The sequence below is a fragment of the Microtus pennsylvanicus genome, chromosome 13, assembly GCF_037038515.1.
Source record: "Microtus pennsylvanicus isolate mMicPen1 chromosome 13, mMicPen1.hap1, whole genome shotgun sequence".
NCBI lineage: Eukaryota > Metazoa > Chordata > Mammalia > Rodentia > Cricetidae > Microtus > Microtus pennsylvanicus.
Window position 1 is genome coordinate 54,778,682 of NC_134591.1, and position 22,940 is coordinate 54,801,621.

Below are 22,940 nucleotides of genomic sequence, written 5' to 3' on the forward strand. Positions count from 1 at the left end.
GGACCGAAGCCTATCAAACTGTGCACTGTATAATGCTTCTTAATCCTGTATTTAATTGGCTTCTCAACTACCTAGTAACTACTAGTTTCAACGGTGTGGAACAGAAGGGTTTCACGTGGGTGTGCGACCGGTTTTTCTTCCAGATTTTTCATGTCACTCTCTGTAAGACGACTTCATTCTCTACAAAGCTGGTGCCAAAGAGCCCACTGTAACCTGGACACATCCTACTTGACAGGTTCATTTGAACGTTTTCATTGTTTTTCTAGGGGGGAAATGTTTGACCCCATAATTGAAATGCTGGGGCTGGACTGAGAGAAGCTAGAAAAGAGGTGGGGGCAGAGAGGGCAAGAGCCTCTGGCTGTAAGCCAGGGTGTAGCTTGGCTAGGAAGTGGCCATGTTTCCATCTTCCTGCTTCACCCCTCACCTGACAGGCCACGCCAATCTGGAAGCCCTGACTGGATTCCTGAGAGCTTCCTTTCTCCCCGCAGGAGCTAAAACCTCTTCCTCCCTAAGTACATCTTTGTCCCGTTGAAATCCTGTATTTCCTTCAAGACCCAGAAGAAAACCCACCATGATCTAAAGAGCAGTGGATGAAAATCAAGTCTCTCTTCTCCAGTTCCAAGACACAGCTTTCCTCCCAAGGGCAGTGGGTACAACACAGTACTGAATAGTTTGCTGCCTCTGTGGGCCTCCTTTCTTACACAGATGCACACGTGCTAAAATAAAATAATCTCCTCTGGGAAAAGCTCCTGCAGCCAAGCCTGATGATCTGAATTCTGAGTTCAAATCCCAGGACTGACAGTGAAAGGAGAGAACCCACTCCTGCAAGCTGCCCTCTGACCTCCACACGCACGCTGTGGCACGCGTGCCACACACCTATAAACGCCCCCACACAAAATAAAAATAAATTAAAGCAAAAATGAGACCGTTGTTAGAGAATAGACATGTTTTCAAATCCGTGGGGAGAAATCGTCACCTGGGTATCCTTGGGTGTAAAATGAGAGCAGTGCATAGAACAATTAAAAGATGGAAAGCCGTTGGACAATAGCAGCGTCTGGTTCGTGGTAGACACTGCCCGGCGGGGGCGTGGTCACCTGGGACCCTGAAAGCCTTGGTCCTGGGCGCGCGCTCGCGGTCATGTGACTGGGCTAAGATGGCGTCCCCCGGTTCACGGTGGCTCCTGGCTGTGGCTCTTCTGCCCTGGTGCTGCGCCGCCTGGTCGCTGGGGAATCTGAATCCGCCTTCGCCGCCACCGCTGGTGATCTGGCATGGGATGGGTGAGTGAGCGTGGAGAGGGGCATCCTTTCCCCGCCTGGGTTCACATCGCAGAGCTGGAAGGGCGAGGACAGTGATTCCACGGCACCCGCCTGATCTAGGTTTTGGGATTTGGGGGCTCTCTGCACAGGAAGGAAGGGAGCCAGGTGTCTTTAGTGAGCGCGCAGGGAGAGCTGTGCACTGCTAGGGTTTTAGGATGAACTTATTAAAATCCTAGCAGCAATGGCATCAGCTATCAGCAACTGACATCGGACCATCGGTCCCTGCAGAGCTGGGCGGCACACTCATGCTTTCATTCCTTCACTCTTTGAATGGAGATCTACTAGGCACCTGCACGACCTTTTTACAGTTACTGTACAGCAGGACTACATCTGAGCATGAAACAAACTGAATTCTTCATACTTCTGGAGCTTACTTTCCAGTGGCGTGGGGGGGCATACTATAAAGAAATAAGGGAGATGTGTTGAATGTTGGTGAGTGCAGTGTGGACAGACAGAAAGCCTAGAAGATAGAGCTGGAGGTGTGAGCATGCGCTTGAAGAGAGCACTGTTAGGAAAGGAGTCACCCAGAGAGAGAGGCAACCGAACCCGTCTAAAGTGGATAAAGGAAGATGCCTATATGGATGTGTGGGCAGAGGCCCCTTGCTGAGCGTGTGAGTGTCCAGATCAGGGTAGCAGGAGCAGAGGGAACAAGAGAAGAGGAATGTGAACCACCATTCTAGCACACCATTCTAGCACTAGGAATGTACCCCGCAAGAACAAACCACTGAGCCTTCTCTCCAGCCCCCTGACTTACATTTTTAAAAGATTGTTCAAACGCAACACAGTGGGAGCCTGTAATTCCAGCACTCAGGAGGCAGGCAGGAGGATTTCTGCAAGTTTGAGGCCTGTCCTATATGGCAAGTTCCAGGTCAGCCAGAGTTACATGGGGAGACCCATAAATAATAATATATATTTAGCTAAAGTTAAAAGTGAAAACAAAGGGTTGTTCTGTTGGTGACCCTAGATGGTCATGCGGACCCTTCTATTGGTCACTAACACAAGCAGTGTGGCTCAAGAGTCCTGGGGAGAAGCTGTCATTAGAAAGAAAGGGACAGAGGAGAAGGGTTAGCTGTGACCACAGGGAATCCAGGCTGCTTGTCCACAGAGGTGACAACCGGCGAGTCCCAGGGTCTTTGGGGATGTGGATTTATTAGCTGTGAAGACTGACTTTCTCGAAGACTCCTCTTAAGGAGAGTCCACATGTAAGATTCAGCTCAGCGGCCTGTTTGTCCTGGAGACCCCCCTGACTCTCCTGTAGCTAGTCAGCTGTTCTATTCCTCCTGTGACAAGGTGAACAGGGATCAGGGCCAGGACAATTCCACAGACTGAAGAAAAGGAGAAGAGAGACTCCGTGGGTCAGACCTTATGGATTCAAGACATGACAGCCTGTCTGCCTTGTCCCACTGTGCCCTTATTTTTCTGGTTTAGTTTCTGTGCTGAGAAGAGATTGTAGGTGTCACAGAGCTCTGCAAGGGGACACTGCAGTCCCTTAAACCTAGAGATGGCTGTGGCTCAGAGCCGTGTAGCGACAGATGTTTGGTAACAGGAAGTATAAGGAAGGCTGGAACTTTGACACACTTGAGGGTGGCATCGTGGGATTTAGATATGGTGTGAAAGACCAAGGGGACAAAGATGACGCCATCGTTTCTGGCTTGAACAACTTGAAAGTGAAGTTGTCTTACCAAGAAGGGGTAGCTTGGAGGGGAGCACACTTGGGGTGTATATACGTAGTCAGAAAACCCAGTAAAGTAACGCACACTGGTGCTTGGAGCCCCCAGGAAGCTGAAAGAGTAGGGTCTGAGCCCCAGGCCAGCTGAGGTACATAGCCAGACCCTGTCTCGAAAGAAAACAAAAGCAAAAGCTTTTGCTTCTTTAATGTAGGAATTTGAAGGGTGTGTTGTTATTGTTTTAGTGTATTGCTTAGTTTCATATGGGGACTTTTTATTAAAGTATTTTTTATTATTGTGGGGGGTACCACCTACACCATTGCGCACACGTGGAGGTCAGAGAACAGCTTGCAGCAGTCGGCTCTCTCTCCCACCGAGTGGGTCCCAGAAATCAAACTCCAGTTGCTTGGCAGTGGGCATCTCTACCCAAAAGACATACATCCAGACCTAGTTTTTGACTGAGACAAGGTTTCATGTAACACAGGCTAGCTCAGAATGTGCATTTGTTGTCTAGACAAGAATGACTTTGAACTTCTGATCTTCCCCTACCCCTCCCACGCGCTAGGACTACAGGCATTTGCAAACAGGCTGGGCTCGTTTGGTATTTTGAGACAGTATCTTTCGTAGGCCAAGCTGTCATTGAACTAGACATATAGCCAAGGCCCCTTTTTGTCCCTACTTATTACATGGTGGATGTTGTTAGGAAAGAAAGAAGTTTCTCTGGGGCGGGGTGTTTTCTCCTTACATTTCCCGTCCAGCTGAGATGCTGTGCTTTAAGTGTAAAGTGGACACTTCTCGTCTTGGTGGCTAGTTGGCTTCCTGTTCTTAGGTCTGATTCTTTGCAGAAAAGGGAACAATTCCTGGGCTAGGTAGAGGTGCTGAGGTTCTCGCTCTTGATTTGTACAAGTGGGAGGTCAACCTTTTCTTAAAGCTTGTAGATCTTTGGGCCTCCAGCTCACACACACACAAAAATGACATGGATACTTAATTAGGAAAGCTCAGCCTATAGCTTATGCTCGCCCCACTAACTCTTATAACTTAGATGAGCCCATTTATATTAATCCTATGTTTTGCCTCATGGCTTTTTACCTCTCTTCCATCTGTACCTCCTGTTCCCTCTCCATGTCCTCTGGCATCTCCCCTGCACCTCCTCCTCACCTCCTCTTCCTCTCTCTGCCTGGAAGACCCACCTAACCTCTTCCTGCCTAGCTATTGGCACTTTAGATGTTTATTAAAAACCAATCAGAAGGTGCCTTGGCAAAGACACATCTTCACAGTGTACAAAAAGATTCTTCCACCACAGAAGCTCACAGGGCATATTTCATTGAATTTTGTGCCTCGGGTATTTCATTGACCTCCATCATGGTCCCTGGGGTTACAAATGTGTGGCACCACACCTGGCTTTTGATTTTTTTTTTCTATTTTTTTCTTTGGCTTTAAGACAGGGATTCATGCTGCTCAGACTAGTTTCAAATGTCCCTAAGAAGCCAAAGAATAACCTTGAAGTTCTAATCCTCCTCCCTCTGCCTTCCAAGAGCTGGGACCACGTGTGCTCAACTTTATACAATTTATACAGTCCTATGGTCCTGTCCTGGGCCTGGTGCATGCTGGGCAAGCACTCTATCAGTGGGATGACTTCTCCAGCCCCACGTGGCCCCTGCAGCTTGTTAGCACCTGACAGACAGAGCCATGTAGGAAGTGTTCTTTTATCTGTTCCTCCTAAGGGGACATTCCTGTGACATCAACTTCACCACTTTCAGTGCACAATTCGGTGGAGTTGAGCCTGGTCACAGCTGAGGCAGCCACAGCTTCCCTGTAGTTTCAGGACTGTCAGTCCAGGCAAACATCCGCATGGTTAAGTCCTTGTTTCCTCCCCTCCTCTCTCTCCTGATAACCTCCCGCCTGTTCTCTATGCTGTGGTTCCTTATTCTGACAGAACAGGTGAAGGAGCTGACAATCTGTCTATTGTGTAAGGCTAGTGCACGGGACATGCTCTGAGGGTCATCCAGGTTGTAGCATGCTTCAGTGCTTCATGCCTGTTCATGGGTGAACAGTATCCCATTGTGTGACCGCACCACAGGTGGTTCATCCAGTAATGGACATTTGCCCAGTTTCTGCCTTTGCTATGACCACAGTGCTACTGTAAGCATTTGTGTAAGGTTTATCTGGATGTTCGTTTTCACTTTTCTTGGATTTAAGGTAGCAGGGGAATTGCTGGGTCATTTTATAGTTACATGCTTAATTGTTTTTTCATTGCCATACTTCCCCGCAGGGATTGCATCAGCATAGTTCCACCAACAGGGTACAAGCATACCTCTTTCCCCAGGTCCTTGCCAACACTTACTTTCTAATTTTAAAAATGTTACTTTTTGCTAAGTGTGATAGTACACACCTTTAATCCCAGCACTAGGGAGGCAGAGGTAGACAGACAACTCTGAGTCCAAGGCCAGCTTGATCTGTGTAGGGAGCTCTAGGCCGTTCAGGGTTCTGCCTCAAGAACAATAACAATAAATAAGAGTTACTTTTAAGCCGTCCAGGTGGATACGAGGTGACACTTCACTGTTTAAACCACATCTAAACTACAGCGATGCTGCTGGAGACTTCCTGTCTTCTTGGAGAAACGTCTTTGCATCCTTTCCCGATTTATGTTTAAGATTTTTAAAAAATTCATGTGCATCTGTTTGACGACATATGTGTATGTGTGCCCATGGAGACCCGAAGAGGGCTTCACTGGCTCTCTGGAGTTAGAGTTGGCTGTGAGGTCCCAACATGGGTTCTAAGAACTGAGATCAGAAACTCTGGAAGTGCTCTCAACTACAGATCCTTCTCTCTAGCCTCTTCTTTCATTTTAAAAATATTTATCTGTATGTGTGTGCCTATGTAAGTGTATGTCAAGTACATGTAGATGCCCAAGGGGCTAGATGATGGATTTCCTGGATCTGGAGTTACATGTGGTTGTGAGCCATCTAACACGAGTGCTGGGAACCAAACTCGGGTCCTCTGACAGAGCAATATCTTGGTCAGTGTTCTGTTGCTGTGAAGAGACACCATGACCGAGGCAACTCTTAGAAAACATTTAACTGGGGCTGGCTTACAGTTTCAGAGGTTCAGTCCGTTATCATCATGGTGGGGAAGATGGTGACATGCACGGTACTGAAGTGGTAGCTGAGAGCTGCTACATCCGGATCCACAAGCAGAGACAGACAGACAGACTGCACCTGCTATGGACTTTTGAAACCCTCAGAGTCCACCTCCAACGACACACTTCCTCCAACAAGGCCACACCCCCTAGTCCTTCTAACCCTATCAAAGAGTTTCACAGCTTGACTAAGCATTCAAATATATGAGCCTGTGGGGCCTTTCTTATCCAGCCCACCACAAGCAGCGAGCATTCTCAATGGTTGAACCCTCTCTCCAGCCCGCCCCCATTTTATAATTATATTGTTCGCCTTGTTGAATTGTAAGAATGACTTGTGTATCTGGACACTCAGATACATGTTCCACAAGTATTTTCTCTCCTTCTGGAGTCTGACGTCTCAACTTTTGGCTTCTAACTTCTTACATTGTGGGTCAGAGACCCATATGGGATTATGTCACTAAATGCGGGGATCTCGAAAAGTGTGGCAACAGTATTCTGAACCCTCAATGAGCAAAATTTCATTCAATATCCAAGGATGAAATGAGTCAAGTTATTTCTGGCCATGTTAGCCTCTCCCACTCCACTGGGGCCTTGGTTCTGAACACAGAGCATGTGCACTTGGCAGTGTACATGCCGTCCTGCTGTGAACACCAACAAAATACCGCCTTCAGACACTCTGCTCAGACTCCAGGCTGCTGGTGTCATGAACCCCAGTGCTCTGCTGTGCACACGTCTTATGCTCTTATAGTGGTTCTGTTGCCAGAAATGAAGACTTAATATTTCCTTCAGCATGTAAGTACCAAATCAGCTTATCTTACTATCATATTGTGTTCCAATGATTAATTTTAAAATTGCCGTTGGAGAGGTCTGGAGAACTTCTGATCTTCAGCGGACTCCAGTTTGGTTCCCAGCACTCGCATGGTAGCTTACAGTTGCCTGCAACTCCGCTTTCAGGGCCTCTGACCCCCTCTTCTGGTCTCCACAAGCACCAGGCACACATGCGATGCACTTACATGCAAGCAAACCTCATTAACATCAGTTAAAATAAATAAAAATTTAAAAATTGCTGTTTGAGTTGCTGACTTGAGTTTCATCTAAAAATCAGTAAGTGAATTTTGTTTGGGGATTAGGACACACTTCCAACAGTTTCTGAAACAAGCATGCTTCTGATATTTGTGCTATATATTTGTGTCAGCAGTTTCAGTATTAATGGTTATAAAATCAATATATTGGTTAACTATGAGAAACACCGAGGATGCTCTGTGTCTTTCATTATCAACTATTCAGCCAGAGCTCAATTCCTGTTCGTTTAAGATGGAGTCTCTCTGAGTAGCTCTAGCTGTCCTGGAACTCACTCTTTAGACCAAGCTGTTCTCTTGCCTCTGTCTCTGAAGTGCTGGGATTAAAGGCATGCACCACTACAGATAGGGTCTTACTATATAGCTCTGGCTAGACTGGAACTCAGCATGTAGACCAGCCTGGCCTCAAACTTACAGAGATCTGACTGTTTTTGCCTCCTGAGTGCTGGGTTTAGAGCATGATCCACTATGCCCAGATTAAAATGTAATTCTCTATGGAAATATAACCAAGTACCTCTATTTTATAATTTTGTAAAATTAATTTCTCCCTTAATAAATAGTCAAATTTGTGCCAAAGAATTGTCTTATAATAAACTTCTTTATGATTTATTAGTAGTAAATATTTGATTTGTATACATACTTCATGCACCCATATAGCCAAGATCTCGTAAGCATTTCTAAGCTGAGAAGGGCGCCGTGTGGGCACAGCTGGAGAAGCCCTGCGGTAGACCATCGTTTCCAGGTCTCTCCACTCTGTATGCCGCCCTTTCACATCCTTGATTTCACCCTTTGAGACATAAAATGTTTCTGTTTCTCGAACAACGTTTTGATTTGCGAATGTCTGTCACCATTTTCCTTGGCCAGGAGACAGCTGTTGCAACCCCTTAAGCATGGGTGCCATTAAAAAGATGGTTGAAAAGGAACTTCCTGGGATTTACGTCCTGTCTCTCGAGATTGGGAAGAACATGATGGAGGTAAGATGGCAGCTCGTTCCCTGGGGGGTTTGCTGCCGGGCTTAATAAAGTGTGCTATTTGAATACTTCACTTTGCACTTTTAGCAGCAAGCCATAGCCCCACTGGTTCAGTTTCGTTTTGTTTGGGGATGGAGGGTTTTGCATGTAGCCTAGGCTGGCCTGGAACGTGATCTTCCTGCCTCATTCTCCCAGGTGCTTCCCTGCAGGGTTGTTCCTGGATGCTCAGCTGACACTTGAACTCCAGTGGTCAGATGAGGGCGTGGATCTGGGTCAGCCCCTGCCTTAGAGAAGACGCTATCTGCATACCGTTCCTTCCTTTTACCTCCCTGCTCCTTTTTTAGGATGTAGAGAACAGTTTCTTCTTGAATGTCAATTCCCAAGTGAAGATAGTGTGCCAGATTCTGGAAAAGGATCCGAAGTTGCAGCAGGGGTACAATGCCATGGGCTTCTCCCAGGGAGGCCAGTTTCTGTAAGTACCCTCCTGTGCCGTGCCATTCCTCACAGGGAACTGATGTTTCTGCTCAGGTCAATTGGCTGCACTTATTTGGGGATCCCCCTGTCTCACAGAAAGAAGTCAGTCTTAAATTGTCACTGTGTAAGCAGCTGTGTGGAACTTCTTTCTCTTCCTTCTCTGTGTGTGCACATGTATGAGCATGTGTGTGGAGGCCAAAGGTCAATGTGCAGTGTGTTCCTCAATTACTCTCAATCTTATGTTTTTCAGAAAAAAATGTTAAGGATTTTATTTTGGTATTAATTATGTGTGTGCGGGGTATGTGAACATGTGACTGCAGTGCCCTTAGTGGCCAGAAGGGGCATCTGATCACCTCCCACCTAGAGTTAGACATTATTGTGTAGGTGGTGGGAGCTAAGCCTGGGTCCTTTGCAAGAGCAGCAAGCGCTCCACCACTGAGCCATCTCTCCAATCCTCTATTTTAACTCAAAAATGTCAAAACTATATTCACTCTTTGTGGGTGTGCCTGTGTTTGTGTATGTGTATACGCACACATGCCCACACATGTATGCATGCCTTGATGCTGTGTGTGTAGGTCAACAGACAACTTTGAGGAATCTGTTCTCCCCTTCCAACACGTGGGGCCCGGGAACCAAGTCTGGTCATCAGGCGTGGTAGTGAGTGTTTAACCCATCTCCCTGGACAGCACTGGTGCTGCTGCTGCTATTGTGAACCTGGAGCTCAGGATTGAGCTAGCCTGGCTGATTGACAAGCCTCAGGGACCCTTTGTCTCTACCTCCCCAGTGCTGATATTCCCGGAACTGCTGTACCAGGCTTTTTCTTCGCTCTTTTTTTTTTTTGTAAGGGGGAACATGCAGTCCACACTCAGGTCCTTATGGCTTCACTGAGTCATCTTCTCAGCCCCTCTTGCTGTGTTTTCTGTGAAGTAAGATTTATATACAGCTAGGAGGAAAACCCAGGAACTCCGTGGTTTGGGAACCCATGGTGTAGTAAATAGCTTAATCTGTGAAGTGACTGTTGATAATTCCAATCTGACCATCAGAGCTGACAGCCACCTTTGACTTCTGCAGGAGGGCAGTGGCCCAGAGATGCCCGTCGCCTCCCATGATCAACCTGATCTCAGTTGGGGGACAACATCAAGGTAATGTTCCCCCTTGTCCCATGGTTCTCCTCCTCTTTTCAAACCCGTATTTAGCTGATGTTTTGTATTTCTTTTTTCTTTCAGTTTTTCCCTTCCTTCTTGTCTGTCTCTCTTTCTTTTCCCTCCTCTTCCTCCCCCTTCTTTTTAGATAAGGTCTTGTTTGGTAGCCTAGGCTACGCTTAAACTCTTAGCAGTTCTTCTTCAGCCGCCTGGGTGATGAGATCATAGGCAGGCACCACCACGCCGTGTGTGTGTGTGTGTGTGTGTGTGTGTGTGTGTGTGTGTGTGTGAGAGAGAGAGAGAGAGAGAGAGAGAGAGAGAGAGAGAGAGAGAGAGAGAGAGAGAGCGCTGCTGAGTCCATTTAGTGTTGCTCATATGTATATGATCACTTGGACTGGGTGACCCACCAGGGACTCATCCTGAAGACTGCTTCTCCTTCCCTCTGCCATCATTAACTGCTTCTGGTTCTTCATCTAGGGGTGGGGCCCTGTGTGGTTTCTCCCACCTGTGCTGGCACGTCAACTAGTGTTGTCATTACGCAAGTCTTGTGTAGGTGACCATATTGCTGAGATTCCATGGGTGTAACATCCCTGTCATATACAGATGACACTCTAACCAGCAGCTGTGCTGGCCCTCTGGCCCTTACGCTCTCTTGCCCCCTTCTTCCCTGTGCCCTGGATGTGTAGGGCTGGAGATGTGTCTGTTGCAGTTGGGCACCTCACAATCAATTGCTCTCTGCATTTTGACCAATAGAAATGGAGATTGCTACAGAAAGAAGTCCTTGTGATGAAGGGCGAGAGCTGTCCTTACCAAGAGAAGCAGGCGCTAAAGTCTCATCTCCAGAACAGGGCCTGGGCATGCAGAGATGGCCTAGATGTAGGCGCAAACGTGTGTGTACCCATGTGTGTATGTGCGTGTGTGTGTGTGTCTTCACATGTAAGGCAAGAACTCTACCTCAGGGCTGTACCCCAGCATACATTTGGCCTTCTGAATCCATGCATGAGTTCCCTGTCTGTTGATGCAAAGATCCACGGATGAGACCTCTTCTGGGAAAGGCCATGGTGGTTGTGTGTGCCTAGAATCCCAGCATTTAGGGAGTGAGGGCAGGAGAATCATCCTCAGAGAGCTTGAGTTCAACCTGGGCTCTCTTAGACTCTGCCTGTCTTCAGAGAGAGGGACAGGAGTGGGGAGGGAGGATATGGGAACTATCGCATCTGCACTGAACACGTAGAGACTTTGCTCACTCCCCAAACAATACGGTGTAATGACAGTCCAGGAAGTGCTTACACCGTCTTAGGTGTCAAAAGTAATCTACACAGGGATTTAAAGGAAGGGGAGGTGCATGGATGAAAGCATGACCTGGGAGGGGGAGGGGGACAGGGAGTCAGATGATTCCCAAGAAAGCGGATGAGGCAGTCATGCGCTGTGTGTAGCAGCCACACGTGGGTGGGGCTGAGGCAGAGGTCCCCGGGGGAGTGCCAAGAGGAAGTTGGTGGTGGTGTTAGTCTCAGCACTTGGGCTTTTTTGTTTTTTTGTAAACGAATTCAGATTCAAGCTCTTTGTCATTTTGTTTTTGTTTTCACGGTGCCTGGTACAGTGGGCATTCAGTGCATGATTACTGGAGTAATGCATGGTTATCTTTTACCTACACAGGTGTCTTTGGCCTCCCTCGATGCCCAGGAGAGAGTTCGCACATCTGTGACTTCATCAGGAAAACGATTAATGCTGGTGCTTACTCCAAAGTTGTCCAAGAACGGTGAGTGCGGCTAGCTGTCCGGTCCAGACTGGGGGAGTACCTTGCTGGCATTCACACTCGGTGACCCTAGGAATAATGCTAATGATGTCACAACTGTGCATAACTCTAGTCTCAGGAGATCTTGTGCCCTCTTACGGCCTCTGGGGGCACTGCCTGCATGTGGTGCACAGATATGCGTGCTGGTAAAACATCCATATACATAAAAATATAAATCTAAAAAAAATTGTTCTTAAAACATGAGACCTGATGTGATGACGCACGCCTTTAACCCAGAACTGGGGAGGCAGAGGCAGGTGGATCTCCGTGAGTTTGAGGCCAGCCTGGTCTACAAAGCCAGTTCCAGGCCAGTAAGAGTGACAGACACAGTGAGACTTTGTCTTAAAAAAGTAAAAATAATAGAAAAATAAAATAAAAGATAATAAAGGACTTAAAAGGGATAAAATTCACAGGGCCAAGAGAACAAGAGCGGAAATAAGAAGAACCAGTCCAGGTTTTTGAGAGAGCGAACAGGAGGGTGTAAGGACCGTGGGAGAGCAGGTGGAAGACTGTAGGCTTTACCTCTGCAGAAGGCACACTGCCATGGCCCATGCTCAAGCCCCAGGAGGGCTTGGGAACTGGGGTGTATAGTACGTGTGTGGGGCCCAAGCCAGGGCCTTTTCATTGAAAACCTAAGGCAGGAGCCGTCTGACTCCCCAGTTCCCTGATGTGCACATCCAGGGAACTGCTATTCCTTTACCATAGCAGGAGAAGCAAAATCTACTCCTTGCAGCGGAACCGGGAGACCCGGACTCGGAGCTAACCTTGTTACGTACGAGGCAGGGTTTGCGGGGTCTCTCCCTGGAGGAAATGACTAACGAAGGCTCCTCCTAACTACTGGGTGCTGATGTCTCCAGTTCATGAGCTCCAGCTGAGCTCTGCCCGTGGAGGAAGGGCTTCCAGTCAGCCTCCCTCTCCTTCCCATGGTAGGAGCTGGTCATAGAGGAGCAGCTTGCCAGGTAGGCAGTCTACCACTGAGCCACATTCCTGGTCAGAAAAAAGAAATGCCAAAATTGTCTTCAGAGAGAGGAAGATGCTGTTGCATCTGTTCCTCCAAGACAGATCACAAATAAAAGCAACCATCAGAGTGAACACTTTCGGAAACTGAAAATATCTCAACCATTTTTTTTTTAATTGTTAGTTATGTGGGAATCTAAAGTTGGGGAATCTTCTAGAAGTTAAAACAAAGATTCAAAGAGGTTGTGGTGGCTTGAATGAAAATGGCTCCCATAGACTCATATTTGCATAAGTAGTCCCCCCTTGGTAAATTGTTTGGGAAGGATTAGGAGATTGGCCTTGTTAGAGTAAGTGTGGCCTTATTACAGGAAGTATGTCATTGGGGGTGGGCTTTGAGATTTCAAAAGCCCACACCAGGCCCAGTGTCTCTCTCTCTCTCTCTCTCTCTCTGCTCCTGTGAATCAGGACACCGAGCTCTCAGCTACTGCTCCCACTCCATCCCCATCTTCCCACCATGGTGATAACGGACTGACCCTCTGAAACTGTAAGCCGGCCCCCAGTTAAATGCTTTCCTTTACAAGAGTTGCCTTGGTCATGGTGTCTCTTCACAGCAATAGTACCGTAACTAAAACAAAGGTAGGAAAGAGAACAGAGAGAAGCGGTTAGAATGTCTGGTGTGACTAACGGAACTTTCCAAGCAGAGGAAGGGTGAATTGGAATTAAAGAAGTAATACAAGAAAATGTCCAAGCTGTTACATGCATGAGCTTCCATACTAAACGGGCTTGCTAAACACCCGGTCAAGAGCAGAAGGAAAACAAAGCCACCCTGCAGCGCTTTCCTGTGAAATTCACAGCACCAGGCATGGAGAACAGATCCCAGCCAGGATGCGGCTGAAGAGTTCAATCTTGGGGCAGCATACCCAGAAGGCAGTGGTGCGGAGCTTGTCCGCTTGAGTCCTGTGTGCCTGTACCAAGGAGCAACCCAGTATGAGGGGAAATGAAGTAAAATAAAGGGAAAGGAGATGGCTTCTCAGGTTCTCCTCTGGGGGTCGCTGGAGAGCCCTCATTCTGTCAACAGCTGGCAGTGTGGCCCTGGGCACTCTGAACCTCTGTCATGAGATCAGTAGCATGCACTGATAAAGAGTCATTTTTAGGGATAAGCAAGCTGAGTATAAGCTATTCAGTGCAGCCTGCGTTCTCACTGCAGAAAGGTTTGGGCCATTGTCGTGGTTGGGCTATATTTAAAACATTCCGCTTTCTGTTTCCTTTGCTAGTGGCATTTTGTTTTCTCTTTTAGTTGCAGCTGTGAAGTCTGTGATTCATGATGTCATCAAATACTGAGTTACTATTTGCCAGACCTGGTCACAGGCTCCATAGACACCATGGAATAGAAGCTAGTTGGGTGCCTTGGTCTCGTGCTTAGTTGGGGAGAGGGAACAGGCACATCAGATGGGATCTGCAGGCAAGAAGGTGGTTCCTCCACTGTACCTCTAATCTGGGTGTGAAGGAGGAGATGAAAGGAGCTTGGGAGAAGCCAAGCAAAGAACGGCCGGCACAAAGGCAGGGACAAGTCGAGCTTGTTCTGGGCCAGGATGACTAGAGATCTGTGGGAAGATTGAGTAAACAAGCCGGGGCTGATTGAAGAACTCAGCCCGGGAGGGAACTGGGACTCCGGGAAGGCGTGCGGAGCTGTGGAGGTTTGAAGTTGAAGACTCTACTGCTGTGTGGAAAGAGGATTCTGAGAGGGCTAGAAAACCAAGAGACGAGCGCGTTGGGGCCTGTCGCGATAGTCTAGCTGACAGACAGTGGTGGCCTGGACACTAAGGTGGTGACAACTAGACAGAAGGAAAGGTGGCTTGAGGGGTGTTTTGAGCTCTTACGGCCCAGTCTGCCCAGGCTGTGCGCTCTGCGCTCTCAAGAGCTCGGTTGTTTGCCTTTTCTTTTTAAACTGTGTTTATATAAGCAAAGCCTCATCGCACAGATGGCCGGTGGGAGGCATACAACATGGTGGGGGGCGGAGGGAAGAGCGCGAAAGGAACGTTTCTTCCTGCCGCCTCACCGTCAGGTTTCCTCTCACGTGAGAGAGGATTCTGATGACCAGAAAGAAGCCAACTCAGGCCGCAGTAAACTTAAAAGGACTTTCCTGGGGGCTGAGAGACGGCTGAGCGGATAGCATGCTTGCTGTGCAAACGTGAGGGCCTGGGCGCACACTGCCAGCAGCTACACGCAAAGCTGGGTAGCATGCGTCTGTAACCCCCATACTGGGAGACAGGCGGACCCCTGGGGACTTGCCTGTCAGAGCTGTAAACTTCAGGTTTAGTGAGAGCCCTGACTCAAAGAATATGGTGCAGAGAGAGAGGAGGACACCCGCTGTCACCCCACAAGAACAGGGGTCATCCCCATACCTTCCCATATGAACATATATGTATACACACATACAAACTAGAATAGATTAATGGAATTTTGGTTTCCAGCACCTCAGAGAGCATGGTGCCTCACACCTGGAATGCAGTTTGAGGCTGGTATTGGCTCCATAGTGAAGGACCAAGCCAGTCAGGGTTACATACATAGCAAGGCCTTCCATGATAAAAACAAACTGAAACAGTCCGATTGTGGTGGCGCATGTCTGTGATCCTAGCACTGGGGAGATGGAGGCACGAAGATCGTTCAGTTGGGTCTATCCTGGGCTACATAGTGAAACTCTGTCTCGGAACACCAACCAAAGTGCGTAGACGTTTCTTTACTGCTGTGTACTGCTTAGTCAGCCTTTTCCAGTCTACCCCGAGTGGCACAAATTGACAGAGAGGCAGTTTCCAGTCTACCCCCAGTGGCACAAGCTGACAGTGAGAGGCAGTTTCCAGTCTACCCCCAGTGGCACAAATTGACAGAGAGGCAGTTTCTAGTCTACCCCCAGTGGCACAAATTGACAGAGAGGCAGTTTCCAGTCTACCCCCAGTGGCACAAGTTGACAGTGAGGCAGTTTCTCTTCCGTCTGTTCATGAGCCTCCTTCCAGGCCCTCCGCTCCTGTTCATCCTCGGGCCTCCTCTGGGCTGTGCCCCTTACAATGGAATGTCCCTGGAATCTTCCTGCTGTCTCCTTTTAGCTGTCTCCTTTTGACAGCAGACGCGTCATGGCGATGGTTGCCCTCACTCCACCCTTAGCCACTGGCCTCCTGGAAGTCAGGCCACCGGGAAGCTGGCTTGACTGGGTCCAAAGGCCTTCCTCATCGTCTCTTCCCACTGTGCTGGTGAGCCAGGATCGGTCACCTCGGAAAGATGTCCCCCTACATTTGAATCTGTGCCCTAGCCAGTGTTCTCACTCTGTGGCCTCCCTTCTCCTCACACCCCTACTCCAGGCACAGTTTGTCTCATGTCCTGTGTGAACCCATCATTTAGCAGACCCTTAGGACAGAGCGTCTACTGCCTGTCAAGGGCGGCCCTGTAGGGAGCAATAGCGAGCAGTGATACTCAAGCATGGCAGATCGGTACTGATGGCACTAAATAAATTGTCCGCTGAACTTTTCTTTATCTAATTATTTTTGCAGTGCTGGGGATCAAAGCCATTGCAGGTCAGACAAATACTATTATCTCTTAAGAATACCTTTAGCCCTGAAGTTTTTATTTATTCGTATATTATTCTTATTTTATGTGTCTGGGTGTTTTGCTTGTGTGTGTACATGTACCATGTATGTGGCTGGTGCCCAGAGAGGCCAAAAGAAGGCATTGGATCCCTGGGAACTGGAGTTACAGACAGCTGTGAGCCACCATGTGGGTGGGGGGAGACAAGCCCGGGTCCTCTGGAAAAGCAGCCAGTGCCCTTAACCACTGAGCCATTTCTTTAGCCCATACCTCTGAATTTTGAAGTATCAATGAAATTAAACTTTTTAGAACTTCCAGATACATTTTTTGAGACAGGGTCTCATGTTAGCCCAGGCTGACCTCAGATTTACTACATAGCTGAAGATAACCTTGAACTTTTGACCCCTACCTCCCAGGTGTTGGTATTTCAGGTGGGTACTACACCTCTGGCTCCAAATACATTTATGAACAGATTAGAGAGTGTCATTCTGATTCCTGATAGTCGCACCAGGATGGCTAAATCTCCTTGCCTGGCTGAGGAAGGATGGGGGTAATAATGGGGAGGAAGGGGCGTCTTACAGGATGACTAGGAAGCAAAGGAGAGTAGGGAGGTGGGGCTGTGCCGAGACAGCCTGGGCCACTGTGATTAGAAGGAAGCCAAGTATTGATGAATATCAAAAGCCAAAATCTTTGGAATTTGGTCCTTGATAGACAGAGAATCCCCAAATATTTGGGCTTTCTCTATCTTCCAAATGGCCTGTCCCCCTCTCAGTAAGATAGATGTCTTGTTGACAGGTCTACAAAGTCATCCCTATGAGAAGGCAAGGTTTGGGACATAGGGGCTTTGATCCTTCATCTTTTTAAGTCTCTTGGTTGCCTAGGCACTGGAGCATGCCCCGGGCATGCTGACAGAGAAGCACCTTCGTTCCTTCTCTTCCTCAGCCTGGTGCAGGCACAGTACTGGCATGACCCCATCAAGGAGGATGTGTACCGCAACCACAGCATCTTCCTGGCAGACATAAATCAAGAAAGGGTAAGCACCCAAACTGCTCCCGTGGTTAGGCGTTTCTTTCTGGCTGTCAGAAAGAAATCAACCAGTGCCCATTTACGAAAAATACCCCAAGCAGAAGCCAAGAACCAAGCAAGGGTTTTGAATGTGAGAGGCAGTACTCATGAGTTCCATCTGGCCCTCCTCCTCCCCGAAGCCCTCCGCTTTCTTCATGTTGAAGCAGCAGAATGAGGCGACAGTAGGTGGCCTGCTGGGCAAAGTGGGAATTCACAGCTGCTGACTGCACAAAGCACGTTTTTTTGTTTTGGTTTTTTTTTTCAAGACAGGGTTTTTCTGTGTAACAGCCCTGGCTGCCCTGGAACTCGCTCTATAGACCAGGCTGGCCTTGAACTCACAAAGATCCACCTGCCTCTGCCTCCAAGTGCTGGGGTTAAAGGTGTGCACCACCACCGCCCGGCTTAGATGGGACTTAAGAAACTCTAGAAAAGGCAGAGACTGTACCCAAGCATGAGCATGGTTTGGGACATTCTGGCCAATTGAATGGTTCATTTTATATGATGGCTAAGTAGAGGGCATTTGTTGTTTGAAAGCAAAAAGTTGAAGAGGACAATAAACAAAAAAAAGTCAGGAAACAATGCTGAATCCGGTGACAGAACAACCCAGAATTCTGTTTGTTTGCCTTGGTTTGAAGCCTGTGACCGAAGTGACTAATGTATATAGAGTACGTGGGCAGAACTCACGGGAGAATCCAGCCTGGCTGATAACACGCCAGTCAGACAGCTTTTAAGGGAAGGCTGAACTCTGAATCGCTGCCTGAACTTGACAGTAGCAACCCTGCACTACTGCTCTTCCAGAGTGTCAACGAGTCCTACAAGAAGAACCTGATGGCCCTCAAGAAGTTCGTGATGGTGAAATTCCTCAACGATTCCATTGTGGACCCGGTAGACTCTGAGGTGAGACACACGGCCACAGTGTGCCAAGAGACTATAGGGAGTCAATGGCACAGGCGGCGGCTGCTTCCTGGGCAAACCTGTCCTCCCACCAACTTTGCACCCAGGAAATCAGCTGCAATCCCCTAGTTGCACCCAGAATTTTAAGTAAATTTGGTACACTTTAGTTTTAATCAGGTTCTCAGAGATATGTCCCAAAAGGGATTCAGAATGACTAGCCCCATATTTATGAACCCCTAAGCTTGATGTCCAGGTCTGCCTTGATTTAGAGGTAACAATCTTTACAGCTTCGTCTCCCATATTTTTGTTTCGAAATGCCCCGAACCTGTTTGGAGGCATCTTTCATGAGCCTTCGTCTTTTGAATGCTTTCCCCTGGCTTCTCTCCCTGACAAACTCCTGTTCTTTTGCTAAGGCTAAATACAATGTCACTTCCTTTAGGACACGGTCCTACTCCCAGAATTCGGCTCTGTTTTAGTGGAGCCCTCACTCTGTAGCCCGGGCTGGCTTCAAACTCGTACTGATCCTTCTCCCTCTCCTGAGTGCTGGGAAGACGGAGAGGAAGAACCACCAGCTGCCTCAGCTGAAGCTCTGCGCACAGTCAGATCACAGCTGGGAGGGGATGGCAGCCTGAGGGCCAAATCTCACCGTATTTTTGAGTGGCCTATGATCTCAGAATTTTTTTTCTTTTTTTTAAATATTTATTTATTTATTATGTATACAATATTCTATCTGCAGGCCAGAAGAGGGCACCAGACCCCATTACAGATGGTTGTGAGCCACCATGTGGTTGCTGGGAATTGAACTCAGGACCTTTGGAAGAACAGGCAATGCTCTTAACCTCTGAGCCATCTCTCCAGCCCCTGAGCTCAGAATTTTTACATATATAAATGACTGGAGAAAAAAAATCAAGATATTTTATGCTATGAAAACTAGATGAATGCCAAATTTCCAAATGCATCCCATTAGAAATCCTTGCTCGTGCTCATACCGTTGCTCCCTTTGCATCACAGTGCCAAGTAAGAAGCCACAACCACGTGATTCTCTATCCGACCCAGTGCTGAACAACGAACTGGTTCTGTGCCTGCTAGACTGGGAGTCTGGGGAAGGGGCTTATGTGTTTATCCTCGAATGACTGGGGCGGCACGGGGGCTTTCATCTGCCGTCAGTGAAGGAAGCAGAAGTGGCAGGGAAATAGAAAACCGGAGAAAGAGTCCTCCCTCAGGATTGGCTGTTAAAATGAGATGACACAATATACCCGTATGTTACCTATGCTGGCACATGGCTATAGTTCTAGCATTCAGAAGGCTCAGACGGATAGCTTGCCAGGTTAAGATCAACCTGGGCTACACAAGGGAGTTCCAGGTCCCTAAAACCAAAGCCCCACTCCCATTCTTCCTTCTTGCTTATGTTGCATATACGACAGTGTTCATTTTGCTGGTAGTTTCGGGTGCTAGCTAGCGTCGAATCTGACCTATTCTTTTTCCTTCTCTCCTGCAGTGGTTTGGATTTTACATAAGTGGCCAAGCTAAGGAAACCATTCCTGTCCAGGAGAGCACTATATACAAAGAGGTAAGAGAGGGGGCTGGAGAGATGGCTCAGAGGTTAAGAGCACTGACTGCTCTTCCAGAGGTCCTGAGTTCAATTCCCAGCAACCACTTGGTGGCTGACAACCATCCATCTGTAAAGAGATCTGGTGCCCTCTTCTGGCCTGCAAGTGTACATGCAGTCAGAAAACTGTACATATAATAAGAAAACATTAAAAAAAAAAAAAAAGAGGTAAGAGAGGGAGTGATCTGCCTTGGGAGGTTGACACTGTTTCTGTCATCAGCCCTGGCTCCTGGAGCTGCTGGGCCCTGTTTGAGGGCAGGCCCTTGCCTTTTTGTCCTAGAACACTCGTGAGCCATCTGACTTGGGCCTTACTGAGCTGTTGCAGCTGTTGCTTGTCACACTAACTTCCTAGGTGCTGGTTTACAGCTTTCTACTGCATCCCATTTTAAACACAAAGAGAAGCTGCATCTCTGTTTTACTTTTGAAGAAAAGGTTTGCAGAGTTTACTACAAATTCCAGAAGCCTCTAAGTAAATGCAGACATGGGCGAGGTGTCAGGCTACTTTAAGATCTGGACCGGGGCTGTTTCTCAAGCAGATGTTACAGTGTTTCACCACATCCAGTGTGGCCTGCCACAAACTGAAGAGTTTATACTTTATACTGGAGATGGACTCAGGAGCGCCCAAGAATCACACCTGATTCATATTTAGTTGAGTGTGTCCCCGCAATTTCAGAGGCATGGTTTCCTCTGCTTTTCTCATACACGTGGTGTGCCTATGGGTGAGTGAGGTCGGAAGAAAGGGAAGCTAGTTTCTGGCAGCCTTGGAAATTACAGCCAAGATCCTCCTTATCATGAAACTCAAACCCAGGGATAGACAGACAAGCAGCGGCTTGTTCTACCACTAGTTTCTTCCAGCAAGAGACTGACAGCCTGGCTATTGGGGGATGGCACTCTAAACTGCAAGCCACTAACAGGTCCCAAGTTCATGATCCTGAGAATTGGATATGCTGTATCTTAGAACATTTGACCAGTTTTCTCCTGTCTTTGGCTCAGTCCCACTTCACAATAGCTGTTCTGTGCCAGGTTTGCCTGGGGCTTGTCCAGCTGCTTTTCAGAAAGCTGACTACAGGCACTGGGGTAAAGCTCAGGTCCAGGGGTTATTTCTAGCACCTTGCAGGGGTTAGGAGTGCAGCAGAATCAGAACAATCTCAGCTGCATATTTTAAAAAAACAACAACAACAACAAAATACAAAAAACAGCATCTCTATGTAGTTCTGGCTATCCTGGAACTCTTTATATAAACCCAGCTGGTCTTGAACTCAGAGACCCACCTGTCTCTGGCTCCTGAATTAAAGGAATGGGTCACTATGCTGGCTTACCTCCCCCCCTCTTTCCCAATGCATACGGTGCTTTATCTGCTAGTACACCTGCATGGCAGAAGAGGGCATCAAATGGCATTATAGAAGCGGTGTGAGAGCCATTATGCGGTTGCTGGGAACTAAACTCAGGCCTCTGGAAAAGCTGCCCATGCTCTTAACCACTGAGCCATCTCTCCAGCTGCCATGTATTTTTAATGCTTAGAGGCAGCTGAAGGAGCCAGGCATGATAGTAAAACAGTAAAATCCCCCTTGCCACTTAGGAGGCTGAGGCAGGATTGCTGCAAGTTCGAGGCCAGCCTGGGCTATAAAGCAAGACCTTAGCTCAAAAAACCAAAACAAAATCCTAAAAGGAAGCATCCTTCCCCCTCCCCCCAACAACACAGCTCTATTTTAATACTGAAGGGAAAAATGTACTTTGAGACGAATGCTGTACACATTGTTGTTAGTCTAAAACCTTCCATTAAGCCCTCGAGTTCATTATGGCCTTTCTCTCTACAGGACCGCCTGGGACTAAAGCAAATGGACAAAGCAGGAAAGCTGGTGTTTCTGGCTAAGGAGGGGGACCATCTCCAACTGTCTAAAGAATGGTTTCATGCCCACATCATACCTTTTCTTAAGTGAAGCCCTTGCGTTTTGCAGCAGAGCTCAGGAAAGCCCAGCTCTCCATGGCCGACCCTGATCTCTAACCTAGCTTGCAATCAGCCCTCCTCTCCTGTTATCTAACATGCCCTACTTGGAAAGATCTAAGATCTGAATCTTATCCTTTGCCGCCTCCTAGAACCATATGGTGTTGAATTCAAATTTAATTAGCTAATAACCATGGCGATTGTTTTACGACCTTGTGATATGGTCAGGCTTCCTCTTAAGAAGAGAGTCTGCTGTTGCAGATCAGTGATTGTGCCCAAAGGGGACAAGAAAATGAAGCAGGGAGACAGGCTGAGGGCATAAACCCACACAAATTTGGAACAAATAAAAGCCTGATGGTGCCGTCCTCACACAGCACTTTCTTGGCGCTGCTGCGGGCGCTGCTCGGACAGCATCGCCTGCACGTTTCTGCATCATTTCCTAAGGCTGTCTTCCTATCTAAGGGTTGCCTTCTAGTGGCTCCTAGCAGTCACTCCACAGGCCTGCCTTCGTGTCCCCACAGAACTCGCCTTGAACCCTCAGTGATAGAATTAGTCACAAAACGAGGGAACGGCTAGCAGGGTGGCTTAAGAGAAAAAATGCACTTTTTTTGAGACAGAATCTCACTCACTTTGTAGTCCTAGCTGGCTGGAACTCAATATGAAGAGTGGACTGACCTTGAACTCACAGAGCTCCTCCGCCGTGAGTGTTGGGGACCAAAGGCCTGCACACCACAGTGTGTGTCTTATTTACCGTGAGACGGTGGGGAAGTGGAAGTGGACGCCAGGTGGTGACTGTTCTGTCACTCTGGTCTTACAAAGGGCCCTCCATAGCTCTAGTGGCGTAAGTGTCGCTCACACTATTGCAAACAGGAGGAAGTCTGAAAAGGTGGGACTTTTACACTTCTGCCCCAAATCCTATTTACCAGCATACTCCAAGCTGCTGCTGACTGGGTTCGAGAAAGACTGAAGAGAATTGTAGACTTCCTTTTCCCACATTAGTATCCGGCGATGACTCTGATGGTTAGAGAGACACTGCCCCCACTTCATGTGCCATCTGAGCTTGGACCCGTTAGCACTCAGGCTGAGGCCGTAGCACTTTCTGGATGATACTTTTCATGAAGGCACCCTATTAGCACTGCAGAATCCACCCCTTGCCAGTTTTTCCTTTTCTCAAATCTATAATAACAAGATACGGGGTAGGGGCAGGCAGTGGGAGGGTGTGGCGCTCACTTTACAGGCTGTCTGAAATAAAGAGTAGTTTCTTACCCTTGTGTCGTTTCCAGTGTTTTCACATCTCAGTACAGATGAGGT

At 47.9% G+C, this 22,940-nt stretch overlaps 1 protein-coding gene across 1 annotated transcript; it reads left to right on the forward strand.

Annotated features, from left to right (window-relative positions):
- Positions 1–872: 872 nt before the first annotated feature.
- Ppt1 (palmitoyl-protein thioesterase 1) lies at positions 873–22,894 on the forward strand. The gene is made up of 9 exons (XM_075946356.1): positions 873–1,277; positions 8,066–8,175; positions 8,517–8,644; positions 9,718–9,788; positions 11,442–11,544; positions 17,059–17,149; positions 17,980–18,078; positions 19,574–19,645; positions 21,502–22,894. Exons 1-9 carry the CDS (start codon positions 1,154–1,156, stop codon positions 21,622–21,624), a joined length of 921 nt encoding a protein of 306 aa, XP_075802471.1. The 5' UTR covers positions 873–1,153; the 3' UTR covers positions 21,625–22,894.
- The last annotated feature ends 46 nt before the right edge of the window (positions 22,895–22,940 follow it).